Source organism: Corvus kubaryi, unplaced genomic scaffold, assembly GCF_017639235.1.
Source record: "Corvus kubaryi isolate FWS band 111438036 unplaced genomic scaffold, C.kubaryi_AGA036_p1.0 37334, whole genome shotgun sequence".
In the NCBI taxonomy this organism is placed as follows: Eukaryota; Metazoa; Chordata; class Aves; order Passeriformes; family Corvidae; genus Corvus; species Corvus kubaryi.
This window is the reverse complement of record NW_024581108.1, coordinates 16,371,670-16,398,016: the sequence shown is the minus strand read 5'-3', so window position 1 is coordinate 16,398,016 and position 26,347 is coordinate 16,371,670. Positions and strand designations below refer to the sequence as shown.

General features: G+C 45.5%; 1 protein-coding gene across 1 annotated transcript in view; it reads left to right on the top strand.

Annotated features, from left to right (window-relative positions):
* Nucleotides 1-26,347, top strand: part of ERI3 (ERI1 exoribonuclease family member 3) — a 120,917-nt gene that overhangs the window by 6,701 nt on the left and 87,869 nt on the right. The window contains exons 2-4 of the mRNA XM_042030528.1: nt 7,539-7,655; nt 13,781-13,840; nt 16,038-16,129. Of these exons, the coding sequence (XP_041886462.1) occupies nt 7,539-7,655; nt 13,781-13,840; nt 16,038-16,129 (269 nt within the window). The remainder of the gene's footprint in view (nt 1-7,538; nt 7,656-13,780; nt 13,841-16,037; nt 16,130-26,347) is intronic.

Genomic DNA, 26,347 nt, shown 5'->3' with positions numbered 1-26,347 from the left:
TTGTTGGTCTGTGCACTTGTTAGCTGGCAAAATACTCTTTGTAACGTTATTTAGTTCCTCTCTGTCAGGCAGAAATGCGCTGTCATCAGCAGCTAGTTGTGATGTCTGTAAAACCCTGGGTATTCATTTACATGCACTAATGTGCCCTTTCTACCCATCCCAGATGTTTTAGTATCGTTGGGAACATTGATCATTTGTCCTGCTCAATATCAGGTGAAGAGGTTGGGTCTTGAAATGATGTGATAATTCTGCAACAGGGACTGCACAGGCTTTTTGTCTGCCATAGAGAGGAGTGGATGTGAAAAAGGATATAGTGTCGTTGCCATCTTGCAGTGCAAAGGTAGTACTTGGAAATGTGCATGTGTGCTGTTTTAACCTGGATTGAGTGCTAAACTTCTCCCAAACTGTCAAGCTTAAATTGTTGTTGGCTGTGTCAGTAGAGATGTTCTGGGTGGTTAAATATATGTCAATAGTGCTTGAAGAAACAAGTTGAAGTGTTGATGTCTGTTGGTCTATATTTCTCATCCCATGTGTGAAAAGAGGAGGGAAATTCTGCCTTTTTCTTGATGTCTAGGTCCTGCTGGAAAAATCAGAATAGCTTAGTGGGTTTTGGCAGGGAGAGATGATGGTGGTGGTGAGAGGTAGGAACTAGCCTGGGAGGAAGTGATTACTGAAAGTTTTGTTCAGGATGGCAGGGCAAGGGTTGTGAGCCTGCTGTCAAGATTTCAGGTGCAATGGCAGGAATGAAAAACTCCCAAGGACCACAACAGTAAGTTTAGGAGAAAAGTGTCATTTGTGAGACACGGATCCTCCTTTTGTTGGCCCTGTAAGAAGGGACTTGAGCTGATGAAGTACTTCACTTTGGTTCCCATACTCTTTAAAAAAAAAAAAAAAATATATATACTATTTCAAAAGGGTGAAGAAGAGAATCGGTGTGTGTGACCAGGGGTCTGCAAAATGCAACTGTGAGTGCAGGCTGGATGGCATTGGGGTTGTGTTTAGTGCAGTGATGAGAGGTGTATATAAGATGAGGTCTTTGTTGCAAAAATGAGAAAGGCAATGTTCTGGCCTGTGTCTGCTGTGGGTAGGAAGAGCAGTCAGGAATTTAAACAACAGCAAGGGAAATTCAGATTAGACATTAGGAAAAACTTTCCAATGATAAGACTAATGAAACAGGAGGATAGAGTGAGTGCCTGGGGAGTGTGTGAGTCTCTCTTATTGGAGTCGGTAAAAACAGCCTAGACAAAGTCAGAAATTATTTAGGGGGTGATGATGCTGCCCTCAGGCAGGTGCATGGACTAGATGTCTCTTTTAAAGCTGAAGCTCCTGGAGGCATGTGATTAGATGGGGATTTCAGCTTCTATTAAAGAAAGAGAAATGGTCCCTCACCCTCAGAGTTGTAAGGAAGCACTGGGAAATAAGAGCCATGTTTGATGTCAGTGCAGAACATAAAATGCAACTCAAAATTTATCTTTGAGGAAATCCAGCCTTTGACATTGGGCTTCAGTGCCTGAGTGTTGGGGGTAGGCAATGAGATTCACCTGAGAGCAGGGGGAAGCAGAAGCATTGGATATTCAATGGTCAGGCAGTAGAATTGCTCTTCACATCATCTTGTCACAGTGTTTTGTGATCTTCCCATATTCCTGCCAGTTCTCTTGTGTTTTGTTTTTGATGTGTATTTCCCTTCACACTTTTCTGGGATATAGTAGTTGTTTTAAAATGTATCAAATTGTTAGGTGTGTGCATATGTGTATTTTAAGCTAGGTAGTGGTAGAAAAAAGAAATTTGGAGGTCAGCTGCTTCCCCAAAGACCTTTTGACAGGTTTAATCAGTACACAGAGTAACTTAGCCAGGACTGAAGTGCTGAGAGGCTCCGTGCTGTGTGTGCAGGCAGACATCCTCTGGAAAGCCAGCATAGCCCTGATTCAGCAGAAGTCCTGCTATTCCGCACTGGAGAGGTGTTGCCTTTATGGTACTTGTTTTGGTTAGTTTAATAAAAATTTAGAAGTGGGGAAAAGACCTATGAGGTCATCTTGGTTACTGCCCCTGAGGACCAGTGCAAGGCTGCTCACTTGGAAATGGCTTTAGTTAAAATAATAATTAAGGCAGAGGATGGAAACTGGGGAGGCAGATCTGTTAGGCTAGTGCTGTCCTTACTATGTCCCTTTTCGATTTTAATTGCCTTGGAAAAAAAGGAAAATCACAAGGCTTTAAAAGCTCTGATTCTTTCTGCTTTTCAACCCCCCCACACCCTCTCCCCGATCTTGGAGGCATCAACTCTCATCTGTCAAAGTGTAAATCAGCAATTAAAACACAAACAGCGAAATGCCAAAGATGACCTGAAGCACAAAGCAACTGACAAACAAGTCCGGACAAATCGGCGGATAATTTATAAGCATTGCCCTAAAATCTAATTATTTGGCAATTCGAATTTGCAGCCGGCCAGGGCTGTGCAATAAATTTAACCCGCCATAAATTATTTAGGAGCAGCCCGTGGTGTAAATCAAAAACACGAGTGTTTGTTTAAGAAATAAGCTCCTTGTGCATAAAATGACTTTTTTTTCTTTAAAGAGAGGGGGGAAAAAAACCATCCTTGAACAAAATGGTTCAATGGACAGAGCTGGTACTGAGGCTCTGTCCCTCCACAGACACTCCGTTGCTTCTTCTGCCCTTACCTTTTTTGAAGGTGTAAAAGGTTCTTTTGGTAAGAAGTTTTATGCTTTTCCTTATCAGACAAAATCCGTTTCTCTCAACAGCCTCTGCTTGTTTTTATTGCATTTTGAGCAGTCAGCTCTGATTTTTATGGGCATCTTTTATTCTTGTGTTTATTAAACTTCTTCACATGGGGGTTAGAGTAAGGGATAAATTATTTTCTGGTAGTTTTTGAAGTGAATAGGCCATACAGTCTTCCTCAAATATATAACTCTGTGTCCTGAAGCGTGCCCTGTCCACTTTGTACATATGCTTCTGGATTAAAAGGTTTTGAGAGCTGGGAAGCTCTTGCTGAGCACTTTATTCTTTCTGTATAATGATGTTAGTGGTACCCAGATCCAAAAGGATAAGCAAAAAAGTTCCTCTGCGGGAATTAGTGTAATTTCAGGTGCTTTCTTCTCTGACAAGAAATTGGTTAGCAAGTGTAGTTATGTGCTTGTTCATTTCTTTTATTAGCAAGAAGATCAAGACAGCTGAATTGGTGCATCCCTGCTCCAGTGTTAAAGGGAGAGGAGTTTCATGTAGGACGATTGGGTAGGGAAAGGCTGGGTTTATAGCAGTGCTTTCATATGCCATTAAGAATTTTTCAAATCCCTCTTAGAAGAAAGTCCCTAGCCATGCCACAGTTACCCTGCTGCTGCTCAACCCACTAGCTTGGGACAGCCAGGTTGCACAGGAGGCTTCTACCTGGAACTTTTTTTTTTGATACCCTTGGTTTTTTAGAAAATACGAAAGTTCTCTGGAAGCTGTCACACAGATTTGCTTGAAGTACCTTGAAATGGTAAATGCAGGATTGTTGTAAAGAGAACGGACCTGGTAATGGATCTGTATAAGCCTCTGGCTCTGTAGGTTCCTATTGTTACTGTGTTTGGGGGCACAGCTGAGGGGAGGGACAGGGTGCTGATGTTTTTTTCTTTAAGCATGTTAATATTGATTTTAGAAGCTCTGTGTTCCAACAATATAAATGCAAATGCCTGTAATTGGGAGCCTTGTGCAGAATTTCTCAACAGAAAACATGTTCAACTTTTCTGACAATGAAAGGAAAATAAAAAGCCGCTTATTTATTGGTGCTGGTTTGAATCTTGGATTTCCTTTCAAGTTACTTTGCAGTGCTAAATAAAATACCTAATTGCAGTGCTCGCAAAATTCAAATGAGTACATTTGTTCTTCTGGTAGCTCGCGGCTATTTGCAGCCTCTGGACACCCTCAGCATTATTTTAGCGTATCCATAACTCCTGGTTGTGCTATAAGGAAAAGCTGGTGGTGGGGGCAGAGGGAAGACTTAGAAGCCCCATGTGCTGCTGGCACAAATCACTGCCAAAGCTGGAACATTTACTCAGTGTTGGAGCGGAAATATGTGAGGCTCTCAAGGTAACACTTACGGGTGATCAGGCTCTGATAGAAGAAAGGAAGTGTCAGTGAATCTCTGCCCTTAACTCCCTCATGCTGCTTTCCTTCACCTTTCCTGCTTGGGAAGAAGCAGTGAAGGTCCTTGAATGGTGGAGATGGAGCTGAGCATGTTGAGCTCACTGGGCTGCTGTGAAACGTGAGAGAGCACCCGGCTGCCTTCCTGCATCACAGTCTGTTGGGGGGTTGGTTGTGTGTGTGAGTGTCTAAGTGCTCACCGTTTCATAATAATTACTAATGAAATTCTAGATCTGTAATAACATTTCAGATATCTAAAACAAACCATATGCTTGTAAAAAAAAAAAGAGAGAGAGAAAAAAAGTGGAAACAGATCAACTTTAAGCCATAAATTCTTGGTAATAGAGGCCTCTTTTCTCCCCCCTTTCTGTTTATGTTTGATAGATATTTTTGTTTCTGCAGGAATGTCAACTCTTAATTTCATGATGTATCATGGGCTTAAGAAAATTGAATTTAATAAAGGCAAAAGATGAATGGCACCTTTAAAGGTCCCAACACTTGTCTTTATTAGCAGGACAAACTGCAGGGTCTCCAAACACTGCTTCTCTCCAAATGAAAGTTTAAATGAAAAGTACAGCAGTGTCACAGGTTAAATTTCATTGCAGGACTGGCTAACGTCGTTAGTGAGGAGTGGGGCTGATTTCATGGGGCTGGTATCTGTTGCCTTAGATACCAGTGGAGCAAACACTGCCAGAGACTGGAAAAATCTCTGCTATAGGAAGCGTGCAGATAAACAGCCTTTTGGGAAAGGTTCTTTACCACTTGCTTCAAAAACTGACCCAATAAGCCCAAGAGAGTGGCTGCACTTTCTCCTAAGATTCTCGAGTTGCCTCTGGGGTTCCACCCCTGCTCCTGGCCATGCACTTCCCACAGACCTACAGTAATTCTGGATATTGTTAAATTTTCCACTTTTTTTTTTAGTATGGCTTTTTATTTCCTCCGTCTGTCTTAATCCGACCCTCCTGGAAGTGCTTTTTGCCTTTGGTTCTGGAAGGCGAGTGACGCCTTTGTATATCAGATCAGCAGCAGGCTGTCTTTCAGTGTCTCTTTGCATCCAGCCACTTGATGGCCCCTGAGGATGTTTCTGGTCACATCCAGCATTGGATTAGGACACATCCCAGCATTGCAACACAGCCCTGCTGTGAAATCCAGCCGGTGTGTGTCCCTCTCTGGAAGGGGAATGTTCGTCTTGCCTTGCCGTGGGCTTGCCTGCTTCCATGGTCGCCCTCTGGCTGGGATGCAGACCTAAGGGGCAGTGAGATGCCCCAGACCAATTTGAAAGATGGGATGGTATTATCCTGCAGTTAAGCCTGGCTCTGTTATGGCGGCCTGTCCATTGACTTCAAACTTTGCAGTCTGTTTTCCTTCTGAACAGAAATGTGCTGCTTTCAGAGCCTATCTGTGGTGGCCCTTTTGAAGGGAGGATCAGCTGTATCCAGCATTTCTCTCTTGTGTTTCCATGGGTCCTCCTGGGTGGCTGAAGCTGGTGAGTTTGGCTGCACCACAACAGGCAATCTGGCTAACGCTCAAGTGTTTGGCATGTGCCTTCTCCTTCTCTTGCAACCCCTGGGTCAAGTTTGCTCTCTTTCCTGGGAAAAGTTGGTGACTCTCAGTGGGGTGGTACAGCTGTGGGGAAGGATGTGCCCAGCCATCTGCTCTGCCTCATCCAGCGTAGCACGCACAGGGTGTGGCTCAGCTGACCATGAGGAAATACTTAAGCCTTGCGTCCTTTGCAGCTTCACTGCTCAATGTCTACACCTGGGCACTTCAACACTGTTAACTTTTTTTTTTCTTTTTTTTTTTCTTTTTTTTTTTTTACATTTTTTTCTAACTTTCCATCTCAGCAGCACGTGCTCTCCACGTGCCCTGGTCTGGGCTGTGCCCCTGCTGTGCTGGGGAGCTGCTATGCTGCCTCTCTGGCCTCTGCCCACCATGGAAATCGGGCGTTTCTCCTGGCTATTTAAATTATCTGTTGTTTCCATTTACCCACCCAGTTTCTTGCCCTCCCGCTGCCTAGTGGGGTGGTGATGTCATCAGCTCATATGTGTAACCTCACGATAATTTCCGCCTGCAGGTCATGAGGGTTGCAACCATGGTCCAAAAAAGTGTGTTAGTTCCTCTGCAGCGGCTGCATTTTTCACATGCTAATTTTACTCACAGGAGTTGGATTTTTTTTCATTTTTTATTATTTCTTATTTGTCTCTTCCAGATGTTTTCAGGCAGTTTTTTTTTTGTTGTTAAACTAATTCCATTCATGTTTTAAAAATTTATGAAAGCGCTAATAAAAATGTCAAAGTGGTAAAAATGTTAGCTTTTGCTCTGCTTTGATTAAATTTTGCAAACTGTTTTTGAATATTAAAAAGCAATATTTTTTTTATTCTCTCTCCCTCTCTCTGTTTTTCTCCAGAAGTGATTTGAGAGGCTTGTTGCATGGATATCACTCAGCGGGCTCATTTGCACTCCAGAACCTTGGTGCCATGGATCTCTATTAAATAACATAGACAAATTATTCTTTAAAGACACCAAACAAATTGTCATTTCTCCTCTTACATTAAACTGGAAGGAAGAAAGGGAGTGGAGAAGGAGGGGGGTGAACACAAAGGATTTTATCGCTTTTATTCAGTGGGCGGCTTTTTTAATTTCATGTATATTTTTTAATAATTGAGAAATCCATCGCAACTGGATTTGTTTAAACTTTTTATTAACAGGTCCATGTAAATTTTTGATTGCTGATTATTCAAATAATTGAACATTCTTCTGATGAAGGAACGTTTTTATTTCTCTATCAGCATAAATTGTCTACAAAGAGGAAAATGAAGCGGGGCTTGCTACTGTGCTATATCCTGTAGGGATGGATTTGGGGGGGAGCTTTCAGCTCCTCTTGTCAGTCTGTTGGAGGAGGGCAGTGCTCCTCAGCGTCTCCGAGGAAGGAGGTGCTTCATGCAGTAGTCCCTGTTGTCTCTCTGATAGTATCCACCAAAAGGACGGTGGGCTGGAAAGGCTGAGACTGGTCTTGGGGAGGGCACAGCCCCTGTGCTGTCCTAAACAGCTGCGAGCCCGATGCGAGTACATCTCCATGTTCCCTGGGTAGCACGTGTGAGTGCTGTGAGACCACCTTCCTTAGGTTCAGCTTAAGCATTGATGTGTGCAGCTTCAGTGCTGAGCACAGAGACCTCCTTGCTGCCCGTCCCGGCTGCGATGAGCATCAGCATCGTCCTCATCTGTTCTGATGGTGTTGGACGTGCTCTGTGCTGCAGCATCACCTTCCCACTTCTGCAGAGCTTTGTGTTGAGTTTATTTCTGTTTGGGACTATCAGGCCACCTTGCTAGATGGGATAATTTCCAGTTTTGTTTCTTGTTTGTTTTAAATGAACAGCTGCTTTTCTTTTTGCCCTATTCAGGAAATCATCGAATTCCCTATCCTGAAGCTGAATGGCAGGACAATGGAGATCGAATCCACCTTTCACATGTATGTTCAGCCTGTGGTGCATCCCCAGCTTACGCCCTTCTGTACAGAGGTAAAGTGCAAAGGTTCCCTGGTGCTCCAAGAGTCTCTCTGGGAAGCAGGTTTCCATTGCACCAGGGACTTGGGTCGCCTCTTCACGGTGCAGCTGCAAGACAGCGTGTCATGCCAGCCTTGAGTTAATGACAACGAGAATCATTTTTTGTTATTGCCATAACATATAAAGACCTCAGTTGGATTCATAAATAACTCTAGCTGTGAATTTACAACTAACAAACATCTAACTGGGTGACCACCAAATAAACACACTCGTGTTAGCTGATGTTCAAAATCCTGTGACCTCTTTGTGAGCTCTTGTGATTTTGCTGTGCTGCTCTGTGGTGGAGAAGGTTGAAGAGAGCATGGACTGAGGAAATAAAGTGCTGTGCGTATGTGTGGTGCAGAGGCAGTAAATGACTCACCTGTGGGCCTGCATGTTGGGATTTGATGAGTCCTTCAGAGTGGTAGGATAATTCATGTCTGTATTTTTAGGACTGTCTTTTTGATGTTGTAATTGTGGGCCACTTGAAATGATTGCTGGAGAAGTGACGTCTCTTTACTTGCTTAATCTCATTGCTGAGGACAGATGCTCTTGAGCTGTGGACACCTTTTCCCAGATATGGAATGAAGGTGGTAAATGCAATCCCGGAGGGTTCAAAGGAATTGAGGAGCCGGGGTTGGGGTTTGTTGTTGGTTTTGGGGATTTTTTGGGTTTTTTTCATTCAACCCAAAAAGTTAACTATTTTTCCAAATGTGTTTTTCCTCCCTGCCATTATCATCAAAAGAAACTTTAAGTTCCTTTTGCTTTGGGTTCTTTTTCCTGTCGGTCCACTGGTTCAGTTTTGGCCAGCTCAATGACTAAAATGCTGACTGTGGGAATCAGTGTATTTAAGTTCTTCATTCTGTCCCTTTCTTGTCTAGAATCATCAACACCATGTATGTTTCCCCCTACCTCTGTGGCTGCAGACTTAAGCCCTTGGAGGACTTCTCCCACCTGTACTAACCTGATGAAAAATGACTCCTTTGTGTTAGGTGGAGTCCCCTCCAGGACCAACCAGCCCCTTCCATATTTTCACATTGTAAAAACAAATACTTATTTTTATTCTTCTGTAACTCAAAACCATCTGAAGGTATTTTATTTAAACTTAAAAAAAAAAAAAGACTGAGCACAGAAAACATTATTCCCCAGAGAGGAGCTTTCAGAAAGCTATAAATGTGTGAGAACAGAAGGTTATAATGGAAATGGTTTTGCAACCTTAATGCTAGAAGGCTGGACAACTACTTTGGCTGTCCTTATCCCCATGAGACTTGCTGGACGTATGCTTGTACAAATGTGATAAATCTCACAGCTTGCACCTGATCTTTGCTAAAGACAACGTCATCTTCTAGAGCTGAGCCCAAAATGTCTGCCTTGCAAGTCACCTAAATTCTGGAGAGAAGTTGTCTTATTAACTCCCCCCAAAACTCCTTTTTCTGGAAATCCTTCTATTACATCCTTTCCCCTGCTGCTAAAGACTGCAGCTCTGTTCTTGCACAACAAGTCTGCATGACTTGCTTGGTGTGTGCTGGTGGTTCAGCTTGGTGAGCTGAACGGAGCCTCCAGCCTGCTGCAGCCTGGGGACATTCAGAGGTTCTCTGGATGATGACCTTGTGACCACCAGTCAGCCCATCTAATGCTCCCATACTGCAGTGACGGTCTGTCGGTCTTCTCTTGCTCTCAGGGGTCTGGAGCAGGAGTTTGTGTCTCCTGTGTGGAGCCTTGAAGCAAGCGAAGCTGAGTGAGTGTGTGTCTGTGTGTGTGTGTGTGTGTGTGATGGCTGTGCTTTTGCAGAAGTCCAGGATGGGCACAGGTGTCCCAGGTCAGCGTTCTGCTGCAGACTCTGCCGCTAACCTTGGTCTGGCATTGTGTCCAGAGTTGGATGAAAATGGGCAGTACTGAGGCCAGCAGGCAAAATGATTGCAGAACCCCCACCTGTGTGTATCAATGGTACAAAAAGGTCCCACTTACCAGGTTTGGCAAGTCCTCTCTTATTAACAGCATGGCTTAGGAAGCTGGTTTTAATCCTCGCCTTGACATCACTGGCTCCTGGTCACCCCCACGCTGTACCCCTTGCAACTTAGTGCCTGGAATGGCCCCTCTCCCTCCTGGCTTGGCAGTCGCCTGGCCTGTTGCAGGGTCTGCCAAGAGGTCCAAGAGTGGGATCATGCTGGAAGTGTAACTGGGCTTGTTCCTGGGGCCTGTGTCTGGGGCTGAGTTTGAAACCCTGCCCCGAGAGCCACAGGTGAACCTTACTAAACAGTGGGGTGCTGCTAGGTAGGTGCAGGGATTGTCCCTGTGCCACTGGTGTAGGTTTGCTTGAGACCCCAGGGACACGGCCAGGATGTGCTCTTGCAGAGCTGCTGCCTGAACTGCTCCAGCACTTGTTATTGACTTTCTGCTGGTTTATGTTTTCTGAAAAATACTCATTTTGCTAAATGCCAGTAAAGGGCTTTGTCTAGGCACCTCTACTTACAAAGGGTGAGATTTATTGGCCTCTTTGTCTACAAAGAAAGACCAGGCCTGATTATCAGATTGTACACCAGAGACAAGTGCTTAGGTAATCAGCAGACTGTCTTGGAGTAGAAATACGGTGGTTTTCCAGATAAACTCTCCAGGAAAAGTGGTGGTGATGACATTACATGGGAGCCTGTCTGCTGTGCTGCTGATTTCTCCTCTCCCCTGTGCTTGCTACCTTTGCTAAGCAGTAGAACTGCTTGGTGTAGACTCTGTTTGGAGGGGTTACTGTGGCTGCTTGACATTACTCCTTGGGTCTGGAGTACCTCTTCCATCCCTCTTCCTTCTTGAAGACAGCAGCAGAGCATGGGAAGGCTGCCTGGAAGGGTGGAGAGCTTGTTGCCGCCCTCAGGACATCCCTTTGCTTACCTTTTGGTGTGTCTGTGCTCTCCCCTGGCTACAGGATGTTTCTCCAACTCCCCACACCAGTGTCCAGGAGCATATCTTCCAGTGCTGGCTCACTCTGAGACCTCATCTCATCCCCTTTCTCTTGACCTGATTCTGTAAGACAATAGGTTGTGAGCCTTGGTTATGGTGAGGGGTGAGCTGAATGTTCAGGCGGAGAAGGTGGAAAGTGCTTGCAAGTTGTTAAAAGCTGTTGTGACATGTATAAAGCTCATCATGCCCTTTTGGAAGATGCAGGTGATTTGTCTGATGCCCAAGAAAGTTCTTGTCGGGAGCTTAAGGAGAGGTTCCCTCTACATACAAGGTGCTTGTACAGATCTTTTCATGATACTTTGCTCTCATTTTATGATTAATTTTTATTGGTTTTTTTCCTGAAGGAAGAGATAATGAAAATACAAAAATATAAAGGTATTATAACCTGCTTATGTTCCCAAGTACCTCATGCTTCTTGGGATAACCAGTGAAATTTTACAATTGTGCAGTTTTATGTTTTTATACTTTTTCAAAGCTGCAAGACCAGATAATGCTGCAGAGGTCCAATGCACTAGGTTGGATTTGGCAGATGGGCATAACTGATAACAAAGAGTATCAGAAAGGATGAGAGAGTAGAAATCTGGTCCCGTTTGAGCATTGTCTGACCTGTATTGAAATGTACCTATGGAGCAGGTACATTCCTTTGTATTCATGTGTGTGATTTCTGCAGCATGAATCTTGTGTGCGTATACTTGGCGACGTGTCCTTGTACAGATGAGCTGGTACTTTGCTTGGCCTGGCAGGGAAGGAGAGAAGGAGATTTGGGCAAGAATAAGCAGTGACTCTTGGTGGCACCTCTGCATCCACCTTCATGTCCCTCCCTCCTCCTGATGGGAAATGTTTGGATGAGGCCATTATACCCTGTCCTCCCATGGCATCAGGGGTGCAGTGCTCCACAGATACAGTCCTGAAGGTACCTGCAGCAGTTGAAACCATTTGCATTCGTACTGGCTGAGATAGTGAAAGGTTGCTTGTCATCCTTAGTACAGAAAAGACTTGGACCTCTTGGAGCAGGTTCAGAGGAGGGCCATGAAGATGAGCAGAGGGATGAAACGCCTCTCCTGTGAGGAAAGGCTGGGAGCTTTGGGATTGGTCAGCTTGGAGAAGAGAAGGCTCCCAAGAGACCTTTTAGTACTTAAGGGGGCCTGTAAGATAGACTTTTCACCTCAGCCCCATTGTGACAGGACAAGGAATAATGATTTTAAACCAGACAACTAAGTATACAGAAAAAGATTTTTACATTGAGGGTGGTGAAACAGTGGCACAGGTTGCCAGAGAAGTAACATTCAAGGTGGAGTTGGACCGGGCTCTGAGCAACCTAGTCTAGTTTAGGATGTCCCCGCTCATTGCGAGGGAGGTTGGACTGGATGTGATGCCAACTTCAAAGGTCCCTTCCCAACCAAACTATTCAATGATTCTGTGTTCACTTCTGAACATACCTTTCAGCCACTTCCAGAGATTTGAGTTGAGCTGCTGTCTGGAAGACAGAACCAGCACTTTGCAATAGGTGAGCTGCCAACCTCTGCCAGAAGAATGCATGGAGAGAAAGACGGCAAGAAAAGCAAAAAACATGCTAGTGAGCTTTAAAAACTCCTCTCAAGAGCCATGCGTTAATTCCTCAAATCTATTTGCTTCTCAGAGTATGGAAGTCTGTAGGTAGCAGCTGTTAACCCAATTAAAATACAGATTAATATAAAAACAGTTTCTGAAATATAAGAGAGTGTCTGCGTCCCTCCACTTCCTTAAAATTCCACTTCCTAATGGCTTGATGAACTTGAGAAACACACCTAGAGGAGCTCCACATTCTTAAAATTAAAATACTTTCCCTAAAAGGTATGTATTGCCATTTCATGGGAGTCACTATGAGAAAATAATCTTTCCACTTACAGTTTATTCAGTGAGTCAGGTATTTGGTATTCATTAAATGTAATTACAATTTAATTGGAGTTTAATATCTTTTCTTTTTCTATCCTCCAAGTTTAGCGCTATAAGCCAAAGAAACTAAAAGATAGAAACCATTTAGCTTCCTTCAGTTGCCACGTATTTAATAAAGCAGAGCCCTGTGGTTTGTGAGAGGACTTACACTGTACGAGTAGGTTGAGCTGGTCTGTGTGGAAGAGTTACTCCTGGGTGGTGGTGGGGCCATCAGTATGTCTCGACTGGATGCTATGGCTTCCAGAGGCTTGGGTGCTTCTAGGTTGGGCTTGACCTTTATTTTATGAAAATGTATGAGATGTGTAGCTTCAAGAAAGTGCCATATGAAGTGAAATCCCATAGCGTACACTTGTTTTAATAATGATTTTTTTAATTACTTGGGTGCATTGATGGCAAGCTACTGACCTCCGATATTCAATATGTTAAAAGACAGTTTTGTCAGTTGGAAGGCAGACAGAAAAATTATCTGTTTTCCATGTGCCTCAAGCTCTCCTGGGCAGACACAGGCAGAGGCCCAAGAGACTGCATCTTTTAATGCATGTGTTTAGCTTTGAACAGCCAAGCAGTCTGGGAGCAGTCAGTGGGAGTATCTGTTGGCAGGACCTCTTCCTAAGGAACCTCTTGGAAAACAGACTTTCAGAAAGGGTTCAGGAAGCAAGTGCTTTTCTTCAGATTTCATTCCATTATTTTAAATACAGTTTTGAACTGCCGAGGAATGCTGTGGTGGACTATGGGAAAGTGCACGTGCTGGCAGCCCAGCTCAGGGGAGGATCTCACTTACAAACATCTCACAAACAAACATCCTCTGTTTGGTTCATCTAACGCTGAAATTTTGGTGTCACTGTGATAGCAGTGACCTTGGTAGTTACCGCTGCCTGTGTCCCTCGAGGCAATACCAAAACTGCTGAAATGCATGTTGAAAAAGGGCATCATGCTGGTGCATGACACTGCTCCCCAAATGGACCCTGCCGTGCTGATAATTTGCAGTTTTGTGGTGTGGGTAGGAGGCCCCCTACATTTCTGTGGTAGGGATGTATCTGTGCCCTTACCTGTGGCTGGAGAGCTGTCAGGATCACACTGCTGTGGCTGGTTCCTCAGCAACACCCATGTGGGTCACAGGAGCATGTTTTGGTTGCAGAGAGATGGACAGGAGAGTAGACCTCTCTAATGATCTTTTGAGCGCTGCTCTGATGACTGCTTTCTGTTTGTTTCAGCTGACTGGGATTATTCAAGGCATGGTGGATGGGCAGCCGAGCCTCCAGCAAGTGCTTGAGGTAAGCAGAGTAACCTTTAGTTCTCGAACTCTGACCTCTGGTCCTGTAGTCCCCTCTTCATCTCTTTCCCTGCACCCTCCCCTTGCTGAGAATTGAACCGCGTAATTTGACTATGATTACAGCTTCATTAGAATAACATTTGCTGTCACATTGGTGACACACTGCTGAGAGTATTGAACCATTGATCTGTCATCTCCAGCTGTTCATGTCAAGGGTGCTGACAAGATATCCAAACTCCTGCTAGTAGATAGGAGAAGAGGTGATTCTGGAGCCAGTTTTAAAGCACCAAGATGTTGCTCAAGACCACTGCTCCTGGAGCTTCTGCTTTCATTTCTTTTCCCCTCCCTCAGCACTTTATTAAATTAATTTTTCTACCTATTTAAATGCTCAATAATACATGTAGTATAGAAAGAAAATGCCTCTGAAATCTAATCTAAAGGATGTGTGAATGCAGATACAGCCCTAATAATACCATCTGCTTAATGTGGAATTCCTAAAGCATTTAAGGCTTAATTAGCTTGGAAGTATTTCTCCATCAATAGCTTTTGTTGGTAGTCAGACAGTGAAGGAAACCTCCTCAAGCAGAGCCCACTTGGGCTGGAGGTTGGTGTTCGATGCATCATTTCTGTCAGGATTTCTACTGCTGTGTTACCTAATTGTTCCTAATCAGAATAATTGCAACAATTGCTTATCTGAGGAAATTAAATTAAAGGCGTTAAAATCCTCTATGGAGACAGCACTTGATGGGCGCTCACATCAGGGAGTTTAGAAAGGTTACTGCTGCTGTCCCCAACTCCAGGCAGGCTCATGTGAGGCTGGCTGATCCTGCCAGCCCAAGGGAGTGTGACTGAGAGGCTGGATGCTGCTTTTTTGGGGAACCTTACTCAGAGGGCTGTTGTACAGTTGGTCACAGGAAGAAGCATCAAGCCTGGCAGGAAAGGCTGTGGCAGTGACATGAGACCGAAGATGGTGCTCTGTAGAGGTGACATCTCGCATCCATGCAAACCCCCAGCTCTCCCTGTGCTCTCCAGAGAGCATGTAGCAGCCTTGCATGTCCATAAACATATGGATGCTTGTGCCTGTTTCCCCAGGAGGGAGAGCCCTCTTTGCCTGGATGGGTGAATGTAGATCACTACATTCCAGAAAATGGTTTGTTCTGTTTCTATGGAAGCTCCTTAGAGTGTGGAAACACTTCTGTAGAATTTTTTTTTATTTGGACAGAAAAGGTGTTCATACAGCAGCATGTTTCTAGGTTAAAATGAGATTCAGGTCAGGCAGCTTCTGAGGCATGCTGGTTTACTCAGGAGTGAAAGGTGTCAAGCAAGGGAAAAGAGGAGGGATTTCTCTTGCTCAAGCATTGAAAATGTTGCTAATGAGGTTGCATAATAACACCTGATTGCCTGCCACTGCAAGATTTTGGGCACGCTGTTTGCTGCTTTTAGCTGGGTAAGTGTCTATGCAGGACTTTTAGTGTAGGTTAGTTCCTTAATCCCTGAGGTAGATTGCATCCTCCAGGTTAACGTGGCCCATTTCTGAAGAGGGCCCAGAACATCTGTCCCTATGGGAAGTTGATCAGGAATAGTGGATTCACTTTAAATCCACAGTACCCTGAACAAGCACCTCTGCAGAACTGTAAGAAGGAAAGAGGGATCCAGCCTAGAGAGGAAGGGGACACCTGGCTTTTCTTGTTACTGCCACACAGTGCCTATGTGTGCCCAGCCCTTCCATTTTTCCCCCTTTCTATATCCCCCTGGTGCTATATGAAGTAGAGTATGTGAGAAATGCTGCGGGGGAGGGATGTTGTCTCAATATACCTGTCTTTTCTCCTCACTGGAGGGGACACAAGTTATGCTCCCTATGAGCCCCTTTGGTACAGGGAGAGGAGAAATGCCAGGTAACAGCACAGTTGTGTCGTCCCGTTAACGCTGCACAACTTTCATCCCTCCACAAGCAGAGCTGCTGCGGTGTCTGATAAGATCATCTCTGCTCTGGTTGCCTGATGTCTCCTATCAGAAATCTTCAAAGGTCCAAACGTGCTGTTGTTGAGATGGCAAGCAAAGAGAGAAGAGAGAGAGGGAGAGGTTGGATAAGATCACAATTTTCTTCTGTCTTGATTGCAAGCAGCTTATCTGAGTTTAACTGTTGTGGCTTGGACTGTCTCTGCAAAACTCATCCCCTTTTCTTGCCTTCCTTTCAGAGGGTTGACGAGTGGATGGCAAAGGAAGGCCTCTTAGATCCCAGCGTCAAGTCGATTTTTGTGACCTGTGGAGACTGGGATTTGAAAGTGATGTGAGTATGGAAGGGGAGGGAGATTTTCCTGGGCTTTATTGCTCCATGCTTGCCTCTAGTGCCTATGTCTTTGTCCTTGCAAGCCTCCAACTGTCCCTAGTCATTGTTTCTTAGGGAAATTGTTGTTTGCCTTGCATAATTGGGAGTGGAAAGTTGTTTCAAAAGACAGGTGGTTGCTGGGCATGGTGCAAGATCACTGCCTAGGATATTCCCTGTAGTGAGAGAAGCCTTTCAGAACCCCAAGAAAAGTTTAAACTGGAGCTTTGTGATGATTTGCCTTTTATCCAATATACTTTCCAAAGGGATGGATATTTCTGAGTGCATACATGGATGATCAAGTGATGATCCATACCTGACTTCCTGCATTTAAGGCTTTTTCTGTCATCTTGGCACAGTAACTCGATGTGAATCACAGAGTAGTCTTTAGAATAGAATACAAGCCAGGTCTGGCATGCTCCAGTGGTGTTCTTATTGTTAAGGTCATCTTCATCAGCTGGGTGAGTATCTGGCAAGTACCAGGTGGAGACCTGCGCTGGGATCTGCAAGTGTCAGTGAGTGTGTGTGTGCATGTTTTGTTAGGAAAATAGCTAGACCACCAACCTAAGAAAGGTTATTATAAGAATGGAGCTAAATGTCCAAAAATTAAATTAATTCAGTCTCCAAAGTGTTTGCAGATCACTGTCCTATAGTGCTGAATTCCCTTGGATTCATATAATCTTGCTTCAGCTGTTCATTTCCCTGCAGTGCTGGATAAAGACTCCTGTTGTTATCACACCAGTAAAGCATGGGCTTGACACATCCCATCCTGATCTGACAGCCACAACTCGTTAGTAGTGTTACTTGGTTTTCACTGTGACATTGGTTTCCCCAAGTTGGAAGCCTAAATAAACTGCACATAGCCTAGGAGCAATCAGCACCAGTTCTTCCCTGCCGAGTGGTCTTTGCAGAGTGGCAGCTCCTTCCTTGCCTTTTCTTGGTGTGATTAGTGAGACATGAAATATGGGGACCAAAGCTCAGCACAAGCGCTAGTGGAGATGAGAAATTGGCTCCAGACAGAGACACAGGGGTGGTATGTGAACTTTTGAGTCAAAATCTGGGTCTTTGCTCAGGCTATGTCACGAGCTCGGATATATTGCAAGTTCCTGTGTTAGTTGCTTAAATTACAAGTGAGTTATTTTTCTTTATATATCATGTTTAAGCTTCTGTTAGAGACCAGCACAAACAGTTGCTGTGCTAAACTTCTGTTTCTCAAGTATTCTATTTTCTCTGTTCTTTACTCCTGCATTGCTGTTGTGAGAGTCCAATTTACCACTTTGTTGATAGTTGAGAGAAAGTTGTCTTTGCTCCAAGCCCATCTTTCCATCTCTTTCACAGTAGGCTGACAAGATTTCCAGGTAATGACATCCTAACTTGGTGTCCATATGGAAAGAGCAACCTGGATGTGTTGGGTGGCTTTTTTGTTTTTTGGTTTTTTTTTCTTCAGACCTCTACAGCAGCCAAATAGAGGTAAAGATGAGCCCTATTTCTGGTGAGCCATAGGGGTTGTGGGGTGAGCTGGCTCAGAGGGACATGCTGTTCTGTAGTGGAGATATACTCTTCACCGTTGGCAGTGGTCTCTCGCCTGGGTTGTCCCTTACTAGTCAGCTGGAAAAGAAGACTCCACTCCTGGCCATGAGGTTGTTGTGAGGTTCATTTTCTCCCTCTTCCTTTTAAAAATTTTTTTTAAACCATTAACTTCAGAATTCAATCCTAAAGATCTCCAGGGCAAAGCAGAAAATACGTTTTGTGTTTCCAAGCACATGGATAGCAGGAGTCTGGCTGCAGCCGCCTGGTGAGTAGCACATCACGCTGCTCCATCGCCGATTGGGTGCTGCAGCGTGCAGCGTCACATCTGATTAGCACCGTGCCAGTGGATGAGGCTCGAGTGAGGACTCCCTGCCAGCTCTGACTTGTCTCATTTCCCATTACTTTTATCCGTCACCACAAATGCCGAGTCTCCCTCCTGAACTAATTAAGTTTGCGTGTGTTTAGACACATTGCCAAATAGGGTTTAGCAAAGCAGAACTGAGCATCTCTTTTTAAAGAGAGAAAGCAGAGAGCTGAAACAAGGCTGCTCAGATAGGGAGACAGAGCCTTGGAGACATGCAACATCCATGAGCTATTTCAGGGAATCACCCCACGCTTCCCTACAAGACCTGCGGTGTAGCTGATGCCCGTTGCTACGGTGTTGAGAACACAGACTGGGCACAAAAGGCATTGGGGCAGTAGGAAGGGAGGTGGTACTGCTTGTCCACATTTGGAGGAGTGTTGGTGGAAGCACTTCGTGATAGAAACCTGGTGGGGTTCCAGAGGAATTGAGGACAATGAGGTGAGTGCAACACTCCTGGCTTAAGGAGTCACCACTTGTGACTTGTGTTAGGTCCACTCCTAACTGCTCTTTCTTTTCTCAGCTTCCTTAGTAATGACAGCTGCTTGCATAGCTGCAGTCCTCTTACCCATGTCTTGAGTGGTTTGGAGTTCCTGTCCTCTGTTGTCCTTAGCTTGGCTGCTAAACCATGCAGCCTTGTTCCTGGCTTCTCCAGCAGTGACCTGGGCATTTAGTTTGGCTTCCGTCTGCATGTTCTGGTCTAGAGCTGAGGCATGGTGTCTTCTGGACTGGCCTGTCTACTGTGAGGCCTTCCGGTAGATGCCACTGGTGGGTGCCAGGGAGGCACAGTGGGATGAGCAAGCTGGATGCAGGGAAGTGGCTATAACAAAGAGGAGGAACCTACAAGCCTGTCAGTGGTGGATGTAGGGATATGGTGGGGAAATAGCCCCATCTAAGCCAGGAGTTGCAATGTGTGTAGCACTCGTAGCTCAGACAAAAGCACCAGAGGAACAGTGACTGTTGGGGTATTGCTCTCTGCTGATGGTGTCTGGCACTGCTGGGTCTGCAGGATTCAAGATGTAAACTAGCTGCTAAAGGATCAGTAAAACCTCTGCTTGGCTTGCTGATCTTCAGGGAGTGAGGCACTGTGTGGCTACAGACTTGGCTGCTCTTGGACACTGGAGCTTCCTTGGAAGCTGTTTGTCTGTCTTCCCTCAAACAACAAGGGAGCACTACTCACAAGGAGCTGGCTGCCCAGAACAGGACACCACGCATCTGGGAAGGGCTTATGGAGGTTTAGCATGAGTCAAGGTCCTCGGCCATGCTAGCAAAGGCTTTGTCATGGGTATGCTGCACCATCAGGTTGAGAGTTCCTGTTGGAGGGGATTTGGTTGCTGTTGGAGAGAGTCCATTGCATGAGAGGGCTCCTAAATGGAATGCTGATCCTCTACTGGCTGCGCTTGGATCAACCTGCTTTCAGTGCTTGGTGTGTGTGAACCAGGCTGGAGTCGGGGAGACAGCAGCTCTCCTACCAGCCCTCCCCTTACCTCTTGTTAAGATGCAATTTCTTTAATGAGGAAAACCTCTTGAGTAGGAACATCACCTTTCTTGAAGGCTTGTCCTGACAAGGCAGTTCAAGCCGACAGAGTCGCATATCAGCTTCAGCAAATACCAGTCACTCATTACAGAGACTCTTCTCCCCCCCACCCCCCAGCAACACCCCTCATTCCCAGACAAGGGAATGAATCACACTTCTACTCTTGAATACATCATGACAAGTCGTGGTTCTAATGAGAGAGGGCCATTCATTCTGGGTGGAAAGTTCTCTGTGTCGACTCAGAAATGTTATTAATTAAAGAGAGCTACCTGAAGCAAAAGATGAAAGGAGCACCAGACCTGCCAAGCTAAAATATGAGTGGGGATACAGCCTCGTTAGACACACGGTCCTCAGGCCTCTGCATGCTCAGCAGGAGGATTCCTTTAGCCTGTTGCAAGGAGCTATAGTCAAGTTTAACAGCTCCAGGGATGGATTCAGATACCTGATGTAGTCTGCTTTAGTGCTTGGACCTCATTCTGCACCTAGGTTGGAACTGACACTAGTCATTAAGCAAATAGCATTGATGTGGCATTGGGTGGCGAGGGTAACGTGCCTCTGAAGGGGCTGAGGGAGCTGCTGACTGCAGGAGACAGGCTTAGTGGAAAAAAGGGTACTTAGTATCTGCCAGAGTTGAGCCCTTGTAATATAAGCTCTTTAGTGTAGTTTATCTCTGCTGAAATGTCAAATTGCTTTCCTCTGTGTTCCTCTTAAACACAATGTGAATTAATCTTGGCAACGAAAGAGGCCTTTTTACCATGTGTTCATAGCTACAGAGTTGAGATACAGTGAGGTTAAGTGATATGCCTGTGCAGGCAGGCAGAGGCAGAGCTGAAGCCTCATGTCCCAAATCTCAGACCCACACCATAATGTCAGAAGCATCAGTTAATCCTTCTCCTTCCAGATTTGGATCGTTCTGTAAAAGCATTGAGCATAGCTAAAAGTATTTGTAGGCTTTGGTCTATATAACTCTGACATGAAGATGCTTGTACTGCACTTACTGTGGCTGATCAGAGCATGCTAATTTATGTCTTCACAGGAAACTACTGCTCAGAAGTTTTTTATTTTCTTAAATAAGTGTTAAAGGCAAGTACTCTGTAATATAGTGATAAAACATAGTGAAGTGTCTTGAAATGTTTATAGGCCTCGATGCTCTTCCTAGGTTGGATATTAGTAAATTCGAAGCAGTAAGTTATACCATTGCTTAATTTTGTCTTACTGTTTTAATTCTTTCCTTGCAAATTATACAGGCTGGGAGGATGTTTGCCTTCTCAGACCAGCTCTAAATGTGGCAATGGGTTGTTCTTTCCAGACTTCTGTCCTGGAAGTTTTTGAGATCAACATTGGGTCATGAATGGAAAAGAATTGTTGGTGTTAGTGTCCCCTGTATGTGCTGTTCTTTATCAGACGACCAGGAGGGGGTTGGTAGCCTCGTCCTCGGAGAGAAATTGCAGATGGCCACTGACTGGGGTGAGTGGGAACACTTGGGTAGTCATGAGGAAAGGCAGGAGAAGGTGTAGGGTGGGCTGGTTGTGTGGCAGCAGGGCAAGAGGTATGTTCAGAGTTGAGAGTAACAAGAAAGATCTGATAACTGAAAGATAACGTAGTCATCTGCATTTAAGGCTCATAAAACAATTCCTTTCCAACTAAGATCTTCAGATTAGCTTAGTGGTGTTTTTTTAGTGGGGATCATTTTGCTGAACAAGCCTATGCTGTATCTCTTCACACAGTTACATTGGCTGAACAAAGAATGTGGTGTGAACTACAGTGAAGGGATGGGACTGAGTATCCAGGGTCAGGAACCTTTTGAGTCAGCTTTGCTGATGGAGTTGTTCATGTAATTACATCCTAAAGTGCTTTGCTGGAGCTAAGCAAGGGAGCCTTGTGAGCACTTACAGGGAATAGCACTGACCCCATTCACTTCTGCGACCCTGCAGTCCAGCTTTTTGTTTTTAAAGAAAATGATATCACTGATGCAAAACAAATTTTGGATTTTAAGATTCTCCCTTTGTACACTGTTATTTAAAATTAATTTACCAGACTTGACTTCTGTTATCCTTATGTACCAGTTACCCTGCCTGATTCCTGTTCTTGTCTTTGTTTGAAATAATTGGTTGTGTGGGCTTCTGCAAGTTACATTGTCCAAGATATCTGGGAATGCCTTTGGTTTAAGCTTTGGACATGAAATCTTTGCATAGGGATAATCATGCAATGGACTGTCACCTTCAGGTCTGCTCCTTGTCTGGCACATCATAGCAAAGACATTTGTCATAGTCAGGGCTGTAGTGGCCACAGATTTATTGAACTGTGTTGCCCGGTGCACTCTGGGGAGCAGGACTCTGCTGCCTGGGAATTAAGACCAAAGAAATTGGAAGCAGCATGAAAGATGCTGGAGAAACTTACAGATGAGTTTGCAGTGTAGGGGAGAATGAGATAGGCATTGCATCATGTGCTTTATTTCCAGCACTGAACCTTTGGGATGGAGTAATAAATGGAGAAGGTGGATTTTCTACCCCTGAGTAACTTAACTCTGTGCTCTTCAGCTGTGTTTGAAAACAGTCACTCTGAACTGGATGTAAGTCAATGACCTCAATGCCATCTGCTCATAGAGTAGGGAACCATAATTCCCTCTGCACCAGGAATCACTAAGGTGAATTCTGTGTCCAGAGTTTTAGTGAATTCAGGCAAAATGTTTTCAAAATCAATGGATCTATAATGGGTCCTTGGTAAAAAACACAGCCTAGCCTCTGTCTATATGAGAGCCCTCTAATAGCAGTTCACAATCGTGGTGATTCTGTGCCTTGAGGAATTGAAAAGCTGGTTGGCTTGGGACTGCAGAGGACAACCACTGGAGGGCTGTTTGCCGTCTGAATTTTGTTGTCTGTGGCATGTGTGAAAAACAGGATTAGCTGCACAAAGTATTCATTTTCTCTTAAAACAGCTTAATTTTTCTAGGGTTAGACAGCCATAGTGTTTCATGCTGGGTCTGAAATGTCAGCTGTCTTCCTTTGAATCCTAGCTCTTCTTACTTCGCAGCTGAAGCAAAGCAGTTGTGTGTTGGCACCCGTGCTGCCCTCTCAGTGGCTTGGCTGGGAGAGATGTGCTTATGGCTCCTCTGCCTAGAGAGCTCTGCTTGAAGAATACTGCCAGCCTGGGAGCAGCATCCTTCCTTTTTCACTTGCTCTACTGTGTGAGTCCATAGCTTTCTTGAAAATGTTTTGTTTGGATGTTTGTTTCCTGTTGGGAGCCATTTTCCTGGATGGGTTCAGTCCCTTTCCTCCTGAAGCTCCTGGCTGGCAAAGACCTACTGGGCCATCTTGAGGTCATCCCTGGTATTTTCCCTCCAGCGTATTCTCATGTGCCTTGTCCAGCGACACTCTGTGTCCTCAGGAGTGGATGACCGGGTGTGTGCAGGACTTGGAAGGACACTGGAGCTGCAGACTAACTTTCTGAGCTGAGTCCATTTCAAGTTGGAGTCACCTTTTTCTGTATTTGGCCAAGGTGCTGCCCTCAGCAGCCTGGCACCCCAAAGGCAGTGTCATGTGCTCAGACATTGATGTGGACCAGGCATTAGCAATGATGTGAGGCATATGGAGGTGGTAGTAGAAGAAAGCAGAATAGAGAAGTGTGTGGGAAGAAGACAGAGGAAGCAGGGCGATATCCTGGCAGGGTTGTGTGCGGGAAGCTCATACTGCCCAGGACTTCATCCTGCCTTGGTCCTACCAGCTTTGCCTCTCTTGGAGCAAGGATTTCTCTCCTCTCCACCCAGCACCTACACTCTAGGACACCCTTTGTTTTTCCTCCCTAGGTGCCTCTTGGTCATCTTTAATTTCCTTGCTTCAGTTTTTCCATCTGAGCGTTGAGCCAGGTCTCGGTGTTGACTGTCAGCCAGCATGCCAAAGGTGCCTGGGCACTGGCTGAGTTCAGTTCCTCATCCCTGCCTGGAGTCACGTCTGTCCCTGCAAACCGGATGGATGGAGTAGGCTGGCGGGAGGTTGCCAAGACCTCTCCTCCAGCTCTCAGTGCTCCCAGCTCTGAAGAGAACTTTTACATTTTATGGACCATTTAGCTTCCCAGTGGTGATCCTAATTCTTCACAGCATGTATATGCCATTTCTTGGTTATTAAAAGGACCCCTGAAAAGGAGCTGCCCTCTGAGTCAGAGCTCTTCCATGCAGTTAATTGCAGGAAGGTTTTCCTTAGACTGTGAGTCTTAATATTTCCAAACTCTCCCTATGCTAAGAGGGTGAATTAATACCCAGCTTTCCCCACGGCTGCAGAGACTGACCCTTGTGCACCATCAGTAAGCAGGCAGGGAAAGAACACTTGTGCTGGGAGTAGTTCAGACTTGGAATTGCTCTGGAGGAAGTCTGCTTGCTTTCTGCATAGCACTCAGGAGTGCTTTAAAGGTTGTCTGGCCAGGTGTCTCAGTCTTTCATCTCTATATCCTTATTTCATGTGACACTTCAGGAGCCAAAGTAGCCTCCATTCCTTGGGGGCCCAAGCAAACACCATGTTTACTGGGAAAGGAGTGATTACCTTGGACTGACTGACAGGTCAGCCAAAGATTGGATGGATGGACTGGAGGTGGTTCAAGCAGGGAGGTTCTTGTCAAGTCACTGTGCTGTGTGTGAGAAAACAGAGGCAGCAAGCCATTAGACTGTATTTCAGGTGTGAGGAAGCTGCTGAGGTCCTCTGGCATTGTGAAATGCCAAGTGAAATGTTACTGCCATGCAGAGCACAGCAGTGTGTTGGAATTAATAAGTCTGGTGTAGGAAGAGCACGTGAACAGTCTGGAGGGTTAATGTGTGAGGGTGATAGACTTAGGCAGGGGTTTGTCATCAGGATTGCTCTGTTTGGGAAGCACATTCTAATGGTGAGACCACATGAAAAGAAATTGGGACTTGAAAGGAGAGCACTAAAAATCATCAATTGCCAAAGTTGTTTTGCGTTTGCTGCAGGCCTGAAGCAAATTGTTGGGCTCTAAGCACCTCGGTCTTGCACTGGATTTACAGGTAAGGTGAAATTGAGAAAGGGCTAAGTAATTAATTCCTCTTCCTGTGACCAGGATGGGAGATGATTCTGACTTGCCACTTCTCCTCAGAAGTTGCTTCAGAAGCTGGTAAGGACTCTGGTTGTGAAACCCAGGAAGCAAAGAGGATCCCTGGGTGCCTGACAATTCCTTTTCTCTGTTGGTTCTTTCTTGCAGGCAGCCTCGGGCTGCCTGTCTCTTTGTTAAGAGAGTGACAGCAATGTGACACCGTGAAAATAATTACTAACAAATCACGGTGGTGACTGCAAACAGCTCGCTGTCTTCAGAGGCATGTCAGGGAGCATTAGAGCAGGGCCGTGGGAGCGGCAGAGCGGCTAGGGGCTCTTTCTCTGCTCTAGGCTGAGGGAAGATCTTCGGAGACCTTTGGCGCCTGCCACCCCCACATCATTCCCTTCTCGTTGGCTCTTTCTTTCCTCTCTTCCCTGCCTTTGCCATCAATAATTAAGCCCATTAATTGCACAGTGAATTTAGAAAAGCTGCTAATGGTAAGACAGGGCTTCTGCCTTCCCTGGATTCAGCAACCAGCCACAGAAAAATGAAAAAAATTCTGGAGAGGTCTCATGGGCAGAAGCACATCCAAGCTGTGTTTTCTATCTTGCAGCTCTCATGTGTTGCCCTGGGCAGTAATATTTATTAGCAGCATGCCCCTAGGAATTCATGGGCTGTTGGTACAGTTGGAGAATGGCCCATGTCCTTGTCCTCAGGAGCCTCCAGTCTCGGTGAATCTGAGAATAGGTTTGTATTTGTGCAGAGCATCACAGGAGACATGCAGTTACCTGGCATGTCCAGCAAAAAAAGTGAGCAGAGGAACGAGGACATTCCAGGATACAGTAGAGTTGGTGCCAATCAGTGTGATTGAAGCTGCAGGTGAAGACAATCCTTCAGGGAATAAGGAGTGAACAGGTCATGTGTCAGGAAGGTGGCTGGTACCAAATAGAGCAGCTGGGGGAGTTTCTGCAGGGATGAGCCCCTGTGGCTATGTTGGAGTGGGGACCCTTCTGTGGGGCTACACAGAGTCTGAGGGAAGCTCCCTCTAAAGCCTCTCGTTATATTGATATAAAGCTCCCTCCAAAGGGCAGGTCTAGCAGAGATACTGATAGGAAACTGGAAGGCAGCTGCTGGCTGAAGTGTCCTTCAGCAGCATTGATAATCAAACCCCTGGGCAGGCTTTGAGAGGGAGCTCACAGCCTGCCCTCCCCTCCTTGTTCCTGGTGGTATTTCATCCGCCAGTTTGAGAACAGGCCATGCCATCTGGCAGGGCTGCAAAGGGAGGCAGAAGGTGTGGATGGGAGCCTGCTCCCAGGCGCCTGCTCTACTGTGCAGCCTTCATTCCCATTCCCTTAGTTACTAAAGTGATTTTCCTGACTGTCACATCTGTAAATAATGTTGCTGGCGTATCTAGCTGGATGCAGAATGGCGATGGATGGGGGAGGGCCGGCACTGAGGGTGGCCGTAACAGCCCCTCTCCCCGACTCATACAATATTTATGCAGGGCTGGGAGTCGGCGGCACTGACCTCCAGGTCGTGCTGTTAAACAGCTCCCGCAGCCCCTGCATCCTAATTGCTGCACTTGTCCTTTGCTCTGGAGGATTCGCTGCTCCTTCTCTCCAGCGAAGCAAATACTAATGGCAGCTTGTGCTTGGAGGTGGGAGCAGTCTCTTCCCCACAAGGAAAAGACAAACTTGTTTTCCCCTGTGCATGTGTA